Raw genomic sequence first — 13,247 nt, forward strand, 5'->3', positions numbered from 1 at the left:
GTGAAGAATAATGGGTCCACCATCTTAAGTGAAAATTAACGGTTGGATGTTTTATTTTTTTTCAGATTTTTTTAGATTTCTCTAATTTATTAGAGCGCCACGTGATGGCTTGGGAGCATTTGTAGGAAGTTTAATGGACTTTTAGTATATAATAAATTGTTTGAGATACTTTCCCGGCAGTCACTATCATCATTACGTACTGCTGCTCAATTAGCTGGTGGAGGATCCATCATATAATTAGCTCGATCATCTTTTAGTTTCACACACATATGGGTTGTGAAGATGCTACAATGTGCAAGGGATTCAATAACGACAAAGAAGAAAAATAAGATGTAAACCCGTTTATTCTGATCGATAAATGGGTTCGTGGCTTACCTGCATACACTCCTAGTATTGACCACCATCGAGACATGCTGGGAATAGTTATATCGCCTACGTGCTTGGAATGAGGCTGGCCGTATTATATCGTCATTGATCCGGTGTACTTGTTCACAGAAAGCAGATTAATCATCTTCCTCGTTCTCATTCTATCAGGTGGAAAGCGGATGTCCCGCCTGCTGTGACGACTGAAGGCATGTATGGGTCAAACAAGTAGTCATAAATGTTTATATTATGAGATAGAAGAAGTATCTTATAGCGGTTCATATGGTTCTATTTGAAATAACACTAGTCCTAACTCAACTCATATTATATATTGTTCCGTGCAAAGAAGTACATTAGCCGAGCTTTTCTCCACAGAATTGTTAATTAATAATAAAGCCTCCAGATTATATTACTCCTATATATTCTTAACGAGTAAGGAACATGTGGACTAAAGTTAATCAACTAACTTGGGGACCAAGTTTCCAAGCATGCATGCATATGGTAGTAACATCTACTAATAAACTAGCTACTACGTGTATTACGTAAGCAGGACTATGCGACCATATATACATGATGCATCATAGCTACTCAGCTGAAAGTTCCTAGAAATTCAGAAAGATGCATGGTACTATATATACTGAAAATGAATCAACTGGTGGGGTTCACTAGAGACCATGCAATAGTTAACTTAATTTGATAAGAAAATTTAGTGGAGCCACCACAAGTAATCTGGGCATATATCCTCTCCATCGTTAACATGAATATGGTGTAAACTGTAAAATGAACAGTGCATGCATGGCTTGTACGTCTATATAATTAATAACTTATTCTATACTAATTAATCTTGAAATGGTTTTGGTAACTGAAATGATGTATGAGTGATCAAAAGAGCTATACATGACAGTATGACAGCTCGTCAATCAATGGTAATCACAGCAGTAACTACACAGCCGTATCAAACTTGTTAGCTGGCATGCATGACGATCGATGCCTATTTTGAATAGTCTGATCGATGTATATGCTCGTCGTCATCAGTCGTAGTCTCAGTACACATCACTAGAGCTTGCTTTGTGGAGTAAAAAGAAATGCAAATAAAGTAAATTAGGACGGAATGACTTTGATTTTCACACATGCTGGTACAAAGTACAAACTAACTTAAGAAAAAATATATATGCACGCTAGCTCTCTCTCTCTCTGTTATATATATATTGATGTTGGGTGAATCGACTTGACTCGATCCAACACAATGCAGTAGAGATATCATCACCGCTCAGGATATATATATAGATAGATAGGATACGCAGGCTGACACAAAACAACTAGTGAATTAATGGTGATGACGACAGCGGGGGCGGCGGAGGGCGAGCGGTTTGGATGGCCGGCGCTGTGGTCGGCGGCGGCGAGCCTTCTGTTCCTCTTGTCCATGGTGCAGGAGCACATCCCCTTCCAGCTGCAGGACCACCTCGCCGCCCTCGCCGCCCGCCTCCACGCCCTCCTCTCCCCCTACGCCACCATCACCATCGACGACAAGTCCTCCCACTACTTCTCCCGCTGCGAGTCCTTCTTCGCCGTCGAGGCCTACCTCGGCGCCTCCCCCTGCGCCGCCAACGCCCGCCGCCTCCGCACCGACCTCGCCGAGGGCGCCGATCGCATGGCCCTCGCCGTCGACGACCACGAGGCTGTCGCCGACGACTTCCGCGGCGCCACCATGTGGTGGCGCAAGACCAAGGCGCTCCCCAGCGCCAACGTCATCACCTGGTCCCCGCGCAACGCCGAGCGCCGCAGCTACCGCCTCACCTTCCACCGCCGCCACCGCCGCGCTCGTCGAGAACGCCTACCTTCCCCACGTCCTCGCCGAGGGCCGCGCCGTCACCGTCCGCAACCGCCAGCGCCGCCTCTTCACCAACAACCCCAGCGCCGACTGGTCTGCCTACGACGACGCCCGCGTCTGGAGCCACGTCAAGCTGGAGCACCCCTCCACCTTCGCCACGCTCGCCATGGACCCCGTCCGGAAGCAGGAGATCATCGACGACCTCGACATGTTCCGCGACGGCAAGGAATACTACGCCTCCGTCGGCAAGGCGTGGAAACGCGGCTACCTGCTGTTCGGGCCACCCGGCACAGGCAAGTCCACCATGATCGCCGCCATGGCAAACTTCCTAGACTACGACGTCTACAACCTCGAGCTGACGGCAGTCAAGAGCAACACCGAGCTACGGAGGCTGTTCATCGAGACCACCGGAAAGTCGATCATCGTCATCGAGGACATCGACTGCTCCATCGACCTCACCGGCAAGCGCAAGAAGAAGAAAAAGGACAAGAAGAAGAAGAAGATGACGCCACCTTGGGCCCGCGACGATGACGAGGAGAAGAAGGTGACGCTGTCGGGGCTGCTCAACTTCATCGACGGGCTGTGGTCGGCGTGCGGCGGCGAGCGGATCATCATCTTCACGACGAACCACAAGGAGAAGCTGGACCCGGCGCTGATCCGGCGAGGCAGGATGGACATGCACATCGAGATGTCCTACTGCTGCTTCGAGTCGTTCAAGGTGCTGGCCAAGAACTACCTGGGCGTGGAGCAGCACGAGCTGTTCGGAGAGATACGGCGGCTGCTGGAGGAGGCGGACATGTCGCCGGCGGACGTGGCGGAGAACCTGATGCCGAGGTCAAAGACGAAAGACGTGGACGCCTGCCTGGAGAGGCTGGTGAAGGCGCTCCACGAGGCTAAGGAGGCGGCGCTGAGCAAAGCCGCAGCCGCAGCCGCAGCCGCCGGGAAGAAGAAGGCGGACGAAGAAATCAAAGACGACTCTGACAAGGATCCAAAGGACATGAAGGAAAAGTAGTAGCAATAATAAATTTAAAATTTCATTTTGGGCCAGCCCAGCCATGATGTGATCTTGGGCTTATTTTTATACAAGTACATTGGAGTTGACATGGGCTTGTGTTTGGTTTTCGCAAGTGAGAAGAAGGCCTTACTTGGGCCATGTATAGCCTACATCGTTTATTTTCCTTTTGTATTAAGATCGGTACAAGATGATATCCACTCTCTGCCACATGGGACCCTCAGTCTCCTCGCCCAACGGCCTCATCCTCGTCCTCGAAGGGCAATTCTCCAAATTTTTTGGTCAAAAGGTTGAAGTACTGAAATTTTGGGCCAAAGGCATATACCCATAAAATTTTGGGTTTAAAGCTAATAATCCCGCATCTAGCCCTAAGTTAATACTCAAGAAGTTCTAGCTTTACTGAACTAAATGCAGAGTGTCATCTTGATGAACTATTTTTCATGAGCTTTACCCGTCGTCGTATAATTTCATGAGTTATACCTTTCAGAGAAAATCGATGAGTATTAACCTTTCAGAGAAAACGAATACATATTTTCCTCTAAAATTTCATGTTTTTTTTATCCTTCGAAACAATAATTTCATGATTTATCCTTTAACTTGTATTTCAATTCATGAGTTATACCCTTTAGCCAAAATTCATGAGTATTATCTTTTTTTTTTGAAAAAAAATACATGAATGTTTTTCTTTGGCTCAAAATACACATGTATCAGCATTTGGCTCGTTGTGCACAAAATTCATTGATATTAACCTTGGAAAAAAAATCGTGAGTTCTCAGCAGCATTCTAGTAAAAAAAAGTTTTTTTAAAAATCAAATCAAAATGAAGTTCGTGAGGTTTGAGCGATATTTGAAAAGATAATCCAAGTGAAACCAAAGTAGAAAAAACATTAAAGAAAAATGAAATATTGCCACCATTGTAGGTATAGTAGGTGCTGGTCTTTGCACATCAAAGTGCACAAGATAAAAAGGAACATTTTTACTCTATAAATAGGAAACAAATCAATGTCTTGTTTGAATCAAGAATAGCAATTTCATTTCTGGAACCATAGATATAAACTTTGAAATGGTGAGCAAGATGTGCCTTCGTACCAAGTAATTTAGTATAGACCATAGAAAGGACTGTTATTTTCAGTTTTCCATTTCCTGTAGAGATACAGGTGGTAAGTAATAATGCAGGCATGGCATATTTCATTTAATAGACTTTGGCCTATAATTTCAAGAGATGTACCCTTCAGCTAAAAATAATGGGTATTAACCTTTGAGAAACAAATGAATATTCTTCTCCGGCCCAAAATTTCATGAATATTAGCATTAGTATCGTTGTACAGAAAATTCATGCATTTTAAGCTTATGAGCAAAAAAAAAATTCAAGACTTTTAGCCATTGGCCTATAATTTTGTGAGTAATAGCCTTAAGTGAAAATTGATTAGTATTAACCTTTGGAAATGATGCATGAATATTCCCCGTCGGCCAAAAGTGTCACAAGAATTAGTTTTGCATTTGTTGCGCACAGAATTCGTGAACATTAACCTTAGGAAAAAAATCCCTGATTTTTAGCCTTTGGTTTATAGTCCCATGAATTATACCATTAAGCTAAAATACACAGGTACTAAGGGCAATCCCAACTCATAATGTCCATAAGTAGTGTCTATGATGCCATGTCAATAAGAGCAAGTATAATAGTGAGCTATAAGCCTACTATAAACTTATGTGGAGGAGAGATGTAACAAAAAGTTAAGGGTGTTGGCTCTCATGCAAGAGCTAGCTTAACACAAGCTACAAGACAAATACAATTAATGTATAAGTGAGAGATAGAGAGAGGAGAAGAAAATTGTAGTCAACCTTATAGCTAATCTATTATATGTGTTGACTTTAAGATTGGCTAATAGTAGGAAGTGAGCTCTATTATTATCCTTGCTCTAAGATATCACAATAGAAACTACACTCTACAACCCATGATTTCTTAAAATGGGCCCTTAATAAATACATCATCCCTCTTCTCTACCAATCATATTTATTCTTCATCTATTATAAAGACACTATTCTCTCCCAATGCAAAACTTGATAGTGTCTAGTGCATAGGTTCTCGTGTTAAAGCTGTGTCTTGCATGAGACCCAGATTCTTCCTCTCTTCACTCTCTCTCTTAATTAATATAGTGCCACATAAGCTAAAAGTCCTACATGGCAATGTAGTTAATGCCATAGACATCATCCTAAGTGGAGGGTTGGGATTGCCCTAATATCTGAAGAAAACATAAATATTTTTTCCGACCCAAAATTCATGTGTATCAACAGGATCGTTGCGCAAAAAACCATGGATATCAACCTCAGAACAAAAAAAATTCGCGAGTTTCAGCCTCTGGCCTATAATTTCGAGAGTTGTAGCCTTTGCCAAAATTGATGAGTAATGACCTTTGAGAATAAATGCATGAATATTTTTCTGTAGCCCAACATTGCACGAGTATTAGCACACAGATCATTCAGCACTAAATTTGTGAATATTAACCTTAGGATAAAATATTTCGTGAGTTCTAGTCTTTGGCCTATAATTTTGTGAGTTGATGCTCATGATTGGCTTGAAGGATCACGCATTTTGGGGCCTAAGGTTAATCTCAAGAAAGTTTGGTCCAGAGTGATATACTCACGAAATTTTGGGCCCAAAGGCTAATATTAATGATTTTTCCCCAAGGCTAATAATGATAAAATTTGCGGCCCAATCCTATTTTAATTTATTCCTCTACCTCTTTTACAAACCCAACCCTCTCTAGTGTGGAATATTTAATTTGTTTACAAACTTTATAAAGAATAGTGTGTTGTAAAGTGGCCCTAAAAATATGCAAAGATTTCAAAGTTACGGATGTACCAATGGGATGGGCTTGTTGATTTGGATGGTACCCACGTCAGAGTCAGTCCCTCAACATCCATAAAATTTTATGATACATATATAGGATATTAGTATGCACTCAATATGTACGAGCTTGTCCAACAGATGTATTAGAAATGATACCTTGTAATGGATGTAAAGCCAAGCAGATTGCTTTCGTGCCAAAAGATCAAAGGTTGTGTAGGTCGTAAGAGATGCGAATTTACCTTCCCAACAAATTTTTTAAGTATCCGCGTTTATTTAGGACCTGAGACAACCCGCATCATGGCTCAATCTTATTGATACATTATAAAAAATTTCACCTGATTCCTGTTTACCAAAGAAACATGTGCTCAAAATAATCGCGCACGGGCTTTCCTAGTCAAAACTTATGTTGTCTTTTATGACTTTATCATCAGTTTTTTTTCTTTGGTTAACTATACTAGTTGTTTTGCCGATATCTGCGGGCGTGTCACGTTAGGTGCGGTGGACCAACAACACCAAGATACGGAATACTAACGTCGGCCATTTGATTTTTACGCCGGCCTTGCTAACCAAGTACTCCTATGTGACATGTATATACTTTTTTTTTTACATGAAACATGTATATACTTTTCACTTGTCAAATTCGATCGTACAGGTTGGATGGTTAGTAACACATGCATATAGTAAGTTGTAGATAATTGACAGCAATAACACAGCAGAAATGTAGAAGTATATCGAAAAATCAAAATTTGAAAAACCCACGGATTAGGCTATGATGAACAGTTGCAATCCAAAAATCCAATAGTAGTACACTACTCCTGGAGTACTCCTACATGGCAGTCCTAGCTGCTCCCTCCGTCCCAAAATATAATTATTTTTAGCATGTAAAATTTGTAACTTTGACTATTAATACACAAAAAAATAAAAAAGATCAATCATGTAAAATTGATATTAGTCATCTTTTTGCTTATGCTTATACTTATTAGCCAAAATTTGAATTTTCAACCTTAAATTTAAAGCTGATTTTGAGATTTTTTTCATCTAAGTTTATTTTTCAGCCTTTACTTTTAGATCGCTAAGAACATGTATATAAAAGTTTTATTCACAAATTACTTTTCGTTTGCAAATACTCCCGATGTTACTAGATTTATCATTAAACAAACTATCACAATATGCAACTCTTTTTATTTAAAACATCTTACTTTTATGGATATTATTGGTCAAAGTATTATATCGAAGACCATGTCAAAATTTAAAAGTGCTTATATTTTGGGACAGAAGGAGTGGGATGTTTGTTTCATACAATGGGTTTGCGGGTGAAATTTGGGTTAACATCATGACATGTGTTATGAAGTGATGATGGGACCATTCCATATGTTATTAAATTAGTATTTAGAACTTTCGTCGACTTAATATTATTATATGAGATGGCATATGTGGAGGAAATGGGGGCTAATGTGACAGTAGTGTTTGGGATCGTGGCAAATAATTTTTCTTAGTACCAGCACTAGATGAATTAATAGAATATAAAAACCAAACATGTCGATGTCGTGATCGACCTTGTGGAGAAAATGGTAAGCAAATGCCATGGCGAGTGGAGACGATGAGAGAGATAGAGTTGGTGAGAAGGAAGGACCGAAGGAGCCGCAGCTCGCACCAGCACAAGTCAACAGTTGAGCTCCTCCATCCACTTGACTACTCCTACTTGAGAGAGAGAGAGGGAGATAGTGCCATTGCTACTGCATCCACCATTCAATCTCACACCTCCGGGCTCCGGCAAGGGAGACAGAGATGCTGCGCCGCCGCGGGCTCCTCCTCGTCTTCGTCGTCGTCTGCTTCGGCGGCGGCGGCTGGCTCCTTCCCGCCTCCCGTGCCATGCCGCTATGCACGGACTCCAGTCAGTCTAGTCACTTACTACATTTGAATGAATGAGAATGATGATACTAGCTAGTGTAGTGTGCTTGCTCAATCAAGGATCTTCTTGCTCTTCCCTGCAGGGCCTCCCGTGGCGCTCAACAAGACGCTCGCCTTCTGCGCCTACGCCCGGGGTAGCAGCAGCTGCTGCGACGCCGCCGCAGACGCTACTTTGCAGAAACAGTTCGATGCCTTCAACGTCTCCGACGCCTCCTGCGCCGCCCTCCTCAAGCCCATCCTCTGCGCGGTACCCTCCTCCTTTCCCTGCTTTTTACTTTCCTCACCTCACGCTCACAGAGGGCCACGCCACACACCTGTTCGCCGCTTTGCCTCACTGGAATGGATAACCTGCTCCAGATTTGGCTTGCCTTGTCTTTTCCTTTTCAGTTACTATACTAGTACTGTATTATTCATTCATGTCAAAAAAAAAAAAAACAGAGATACTGATCATCCACCACTAGTTCAACTTCACTTACAATTTAACTGAGCTTCTTTTCTTTCATGTTATCAAGTTGATTCACTGCCATATCAAATTGCCTCACCACTAATATCTCATCTTTCTAACATGTTACTACAAAGATACCACCTTCCGTAATGTATCATATAAGAGTGCAGCAATTCTTTCAATTTATTTGAATTTATGTATCAAATAAATTGAAGAGAGTATCTGTAATTGAAGATGCCACCTTCATGTAATTACAGATACTTTCTTTAATTTATGTATCAAATTTCCCTCTCTTCCATTTTCAGAAATGCAATCCGTATTCTGCTGAGCTGTTCAACGCCGGCCCAAACATTCGGACTATCCCTTTCCTGTGCAACTCTACCTCATCCTCTTCTGCTCAATCAAAGGACTCCACACAAGACTACTGCAAATTAGTCTGGGAAACTTGCAAAGATGTGACCATATCCAACTCCCCCTTTCAGCCACCGCTTCAAGGCGGCGCGCCACTTCCCACTTCATCATCCAAGCTTACTGATGATTGGCAGTCTGAAGCTGACTTCTGCAAATCATTTGGCGGTGCGCCTAATGACCAATCTGTTTGCTTCAGCGGGAACTCTGTCTCATTTAACACCACTCCACCTTCGCCCTCTCCGAAAGGGATATGCCTAGAGAGGATAGGCAACGGATCATACCTTAACATGGCTCCTCACCCTGATGGCTCCAATAGAATCTTCTTAGGCAGCCAACCTGGGAAGATATGGTTGGCAACAGTTCCTGACCAGGGATCTGGAGGCATCCTGCAGTTTGATGAGACAAGCCCATTTGCTGATCTAACCGATCAGGTGCATTTTGATTCGCAATTTGGGCTCATGGGCATGGCATTTCATCCCAATTTTGCAACCAATGGCCGCTTCTTTGCCTCTTACAACTGTGATAGGACAAAGTCACCCAGCTGTTCTGGTAGGTGCTCTTGTAACTCTGATGTCGGCTGTGATCCCTCAAAGGTTGGCACGGATAATGGCGCTCAACCATGCCAGTATCAAGTTGTTGTATCAGAATATTCCGCTAAAGGTTCTTCAGCAAATATTTCCGAGGTTTGCTCATCTGGACACCCTCCTCGATTCATGTCTGGTTATTCCTCATACTCCATTCATGCACATTCTTCAGTTTTCACTTTTGTCAGGTTACGTCTGCTGATCCATCTGAAGTCACAAGGATATTTACCATGGGGCTGCCTTATACGTCTCAGCATGGAGGTCAGATCCTCTTTGGGCCTACTGACGGATATCTCTACCTCATGATGGGGGATGGTGGAGGAAAGGGGGACCCTTTTAATTTCTCTCAGAACAAAAAGTCGCTTCTGGGAAAAATTATGAGGCTTGATGTTGATAATCCACCAAGTAAGTCTTCCAGAGGGCCATCTTTTGTCATTTGTTGATTGATTTATCCATTCAGAACTGCTTTCCTGTATTCTCTTCAGATTCCATGTTTGTGTCTCTATCGCTGCTCTTTTTTTTTCCCATCTTATTTATTTTAGTTCTAAATGTTGGCATCAGAACTACAAAACAAAATGGCAATCGTGTCTCCTAATCACCACCTTCAGTGTTGTTTCAATAATTTTCTCTCTTCTGGGCCAATTGTGTTCAATAAATAAACTACTACTGGGCACATTTTAAAGAATGGCTTAGTCAAAGATGCTGAATGGTGAGTACAAATCTTCTTCGGGATCTTCAAACTGGCAGTATTATCATTCCATATGAAAATATTAGGTTACGTTGTTCATATGGTCATAGTTTAAACCTTGTAGACGATTGACACCTGTCAATATAAATTTAAAACCCAGTATTTTGTAGGATAAAGATAAACTAGTTTCTATTGCCAGTGCAAGTAGTTTGTAAGATAAACTTAAATCTCCTCTCACATAAGACAAACAATTAGCAATATATGGAGCATCAGCATGTACTATATTTGATAATTTGTTCCTTTTTTCCTTTACAGGACAGAGTGAAATTGCTAACCAGAGCTTGTGGGGTAACTACTCCATTCCAAAAGACAACCCATACACTGATGACAGTGACTTAGAACCAGAAGTTTGGGCATTGGGTCTTAGAAACCCATGGAGATGCAGCTTTGATTCCGCGAGGCCTTCCTACTTCTACTGTGCCGATGTTGGTCAGGTAACATTCAGCATTATATGAGCAACTCATGATAATTTGCTACTTTTTAATTTAATACTATTGGTTAACAATTGATTCAGTAAAGATAGTGGTTCTTCATCAGTTTTTCTTTTCAAGGAAATTGCCCATTTTACTCCATAAAGTATGGTATCAGTCTACTTAGCCCCCTAAACCTTTTCCCGTTCAGTAATACCCCTAAACTGCTTTTACCTGTGAGGCTAGTCTTGGATGTTGGTTTTACCATCTTGGCCGCCTCGCCATCAGGCTTTGCCACATCGGCTGTGCTGTGCTGACGTGATGCCAAGTGGAAAAAGTAGGTATGTGGAAGATATGGTGGCAAAAGTCAAAACCATCTTTGAGACAAGTCTTAGTGGCTTAGAAAATAATTCAAGGGGTTTGGTGGACCAAGCAGTAGTTCAGGTTTAGGGGAGTATATTGGAATTTGTCATGCCCTTTAAGGTTGGTTTTTTGTTAGTTGGGTATCCTTGACCTTGAGGGCTGCATTACTTCTAGTCATCATCGAGGAACCTGATAAGCACACTGAAAAGTGTAGGTATAGCTATGTAATCTAGTTCGATCATGAACTTAAAATATTCTGAACTTGATAGGCATTTACAGATAAAGGCATAAAGACAGGATAGATACGTAGCAGACAGAAGCCTATTATTCATTGTGCTGATATAAAAAGACGCAAATATTAGGGAATGACCTAATATCAAATAATTAGAAGAGGTGAAGCTTCGAATCCAGGTCGTTTCTCATTAATATTGTGCCGATATTAATGGAACTCAACTGTTCATTCTCCAGACTTCACATTTAGCTCTCTTCTTTCTTTTTCTGAAGGCAAGCTTTTGTATTTCTAAGACATACAGAACTTAATTTCATCAAATTTGGTAAAATTGTCAAGATATGTGACCACTATGTGCACTTTGCATGCAGTACATCATTTGCATTTTGACCTTAATCTGTGTATAGGATCAATACGAAGAAGTAGATTTGATCTCCAAGGGTGGAAACTATGGATGGCGTGCATATGAGGGGCCACTTGTTTTCAATCCACCTTCGGCACCTGGAGGGAACACTTCCCTCAATTCCATAAACGCCATTCCCCCTATCATGGGCTACAGCCATTCTGATGTCAACAAGAAGATTGGATCTGCGTCAATAATAGGTGGTAATGTTTATCGAGGATCTACCGACCCCTGCTTGGTCGGAAGGTACATATTGCTTTATTTTGGAACTTAAAGATGGCCTTGAACTAGTAGTATCTTGTGCAGCAGCAGCAGCAGCGAAAAATCTTGAAATTTGCATATCACAACAAGAAGATGTCTTTGTCAATGTGTTTTCAGGTACCTATACGCCGATCTGTATGCATCAGCGATGTGGACCGGCACAGAGGCTCCAGAGAGCAGCGGGAACTACAGCTCGAGTCTGATCTCCTTCAGCTGCTCCAAGAGTTCTCCTATAGCGTGTGACACTGCTGCTGGAAGCCCCCTCCCATCACTTGGGTACATATACTCGTTTGGCGAGGACAACAACAAGGACACCTACGTCCTGTCGAGCAAGGGCGTCTACCGGGTTGTGCGGCCCAGCCTCTGCGGCTACACCTGTCCAACAGAGAAACCTGCGACGAACACTGGGACGACGACGCCTTCGTCAGCGGCATCAGTGACAGGCAAGCAGATGATGGGAGCGCTTCTGCTGTCGGTTCTTATGTTCTGGGTTTTGGTAAGATAGCAACTGCAAAAATAAGCCTCTTGCACTGTTAGCTAGTACTCCTATATAAGTCATGATTTGAGTCCTGATGCACCCCTCCTCACTCTTTTTTCCTTTTTCCTTTGTCTGAACAATCTCACTGTCTTGATAACCGTATGTAAATAATCAGTATTTCAGTTATGCAAGAGAGGGTTGCATCATTATCAAGGTGAATGAAGTTTATTTCATCATACAGTAACATATATTGTATATCATTCCATAAGTGGCGACGTGCAGTACAGATACAGTGTGGCATGTGACAGTTTATTACCAGTTGAAGGTGATTCCATCTGGTGTAGTGACTGATACATTTATAATACTGGATGTTGCAATAACTATACTAGTCCATGATGTAGTATTAGCAGGCAGCGGTGGGAGGGATGTTGCAGTAGGTTGGGTAAAGATTGCAGGCGGAAGGCAGCGTGATGGCAATCTGCCTGGCCTCAGCCACCCTCTGAACAGCTTGTCTTCCGAACTCGTCAATGGTGGATTCCCTTCATGACAAGGTGCAGATTCTCCCTTCTCTCCTCTCTCCATAGACCACCTCCTCTATGCTCTTTTCTCCCGCAAGCCACCGTGACTCCTGTAGGCCACAATGACATGCTCAGAGTCATTGTGCTTTCTCTTTTTCTATTTTTCTTAATACGCAAGGAGCGCATCATTGTATTAAGAAATAGCAAAAGTTATTTACAAGTCTCCTTTTCTAATTCAAATCCAACATGACGCTTGGAATCGTGCTTCACCGTGGAGCGTTAGGCATAACCTAAGTTTTCACTCACATATAAACTTTGAATCATACGATACCGTAAAAACTAGCATGGCGGCCCGCGCAGATTGTGCGGCTAGCATCTTTATATTTTCTCTCATATAATAGCATATATATGTTTTCTCATTATATTATTT

At 42.2% G+C, this 13,247-nt stretch overlaps 1 protein-coding gene and 1 pseudogene across 1 annotated transcript; both read left to right on the forward strand.

Annotated features, from left to right (window-relative positions):
* The first annotated feature begins 1,667 nt into the window (after positions 1 to 1,667).
* On the forward strand, positions 1,668 to 3,407 carry LOC127757647 (AAA-ATPase ASD, mitochondrial-like; annotated as a pseudogene).
* A 4,218-nt stretch (positions 3,408 to 7,625) lies between these two features.
* LOC127757021 (HIPL1 protein-like) lies at positions 7,626 to 12,505 on the forward strand. The gene is made up of 7 exons (XM_052282431.1): positions 7,626 to 7,950; positions 8,051 to 8,214; positions 8,718 to 9,506; positions 9,596 to 9,812; positions 10,411 to 10,589; positions 11,565 to 11,806; positions 11,939 to 12,505. The coding sequence occupies exons 1-7, from the start codon at positions 7,845 to 7,847 to the stop codon at positions 12,324 to 12,326; spliced, it is 2,085 nt and encodes a 694-aa protein (XP_052138391.1). The 5' UTR covers positions 7,626 to 7,844; the 3' UTR covers positions 12,327 to 12,505.
* Positions 12,506 to 13,247: the final 742 nt, after the last annotated feature.

This window comes from Oryza glaberrima, chromosome 12, assembly GCF_000147395.1.
Source record: "Oryza glaberrima chromosome 12, OglaRS2, whole genome shotgun sequence".
NCBI lineage: Eukaryota > Viridiplantae > Streptophyta > Magnoliopsida > Poales > Poaceae > Oryza > Oryza glaberrima.

Bases quoted from the DNA above. Each gene is read 5' to 3' on its own strand.
- LOC127757021 (XM_052282431.1), top strand. From the start codon at position 7,845: ATGCTGCGCCGCCGCGGGCTCCTCCTCGTCTTCGTCGTCGTCTGCTTC. The intron at 8,215-8,717 runs GTACCCTCCTCC...TTCCATTTTCAG, and splicing joins TCAAGCCCATCCTCTGCGCG to AAATGCAATCCGTATTCTGC. The intron at 9,507-9,595 runs GTTTGCTCATCT...CACTTTTGTCAG, and splicing joins CTTCAGCAAATATTTCCGAG to GTTACGTCTGCTGATCCATC.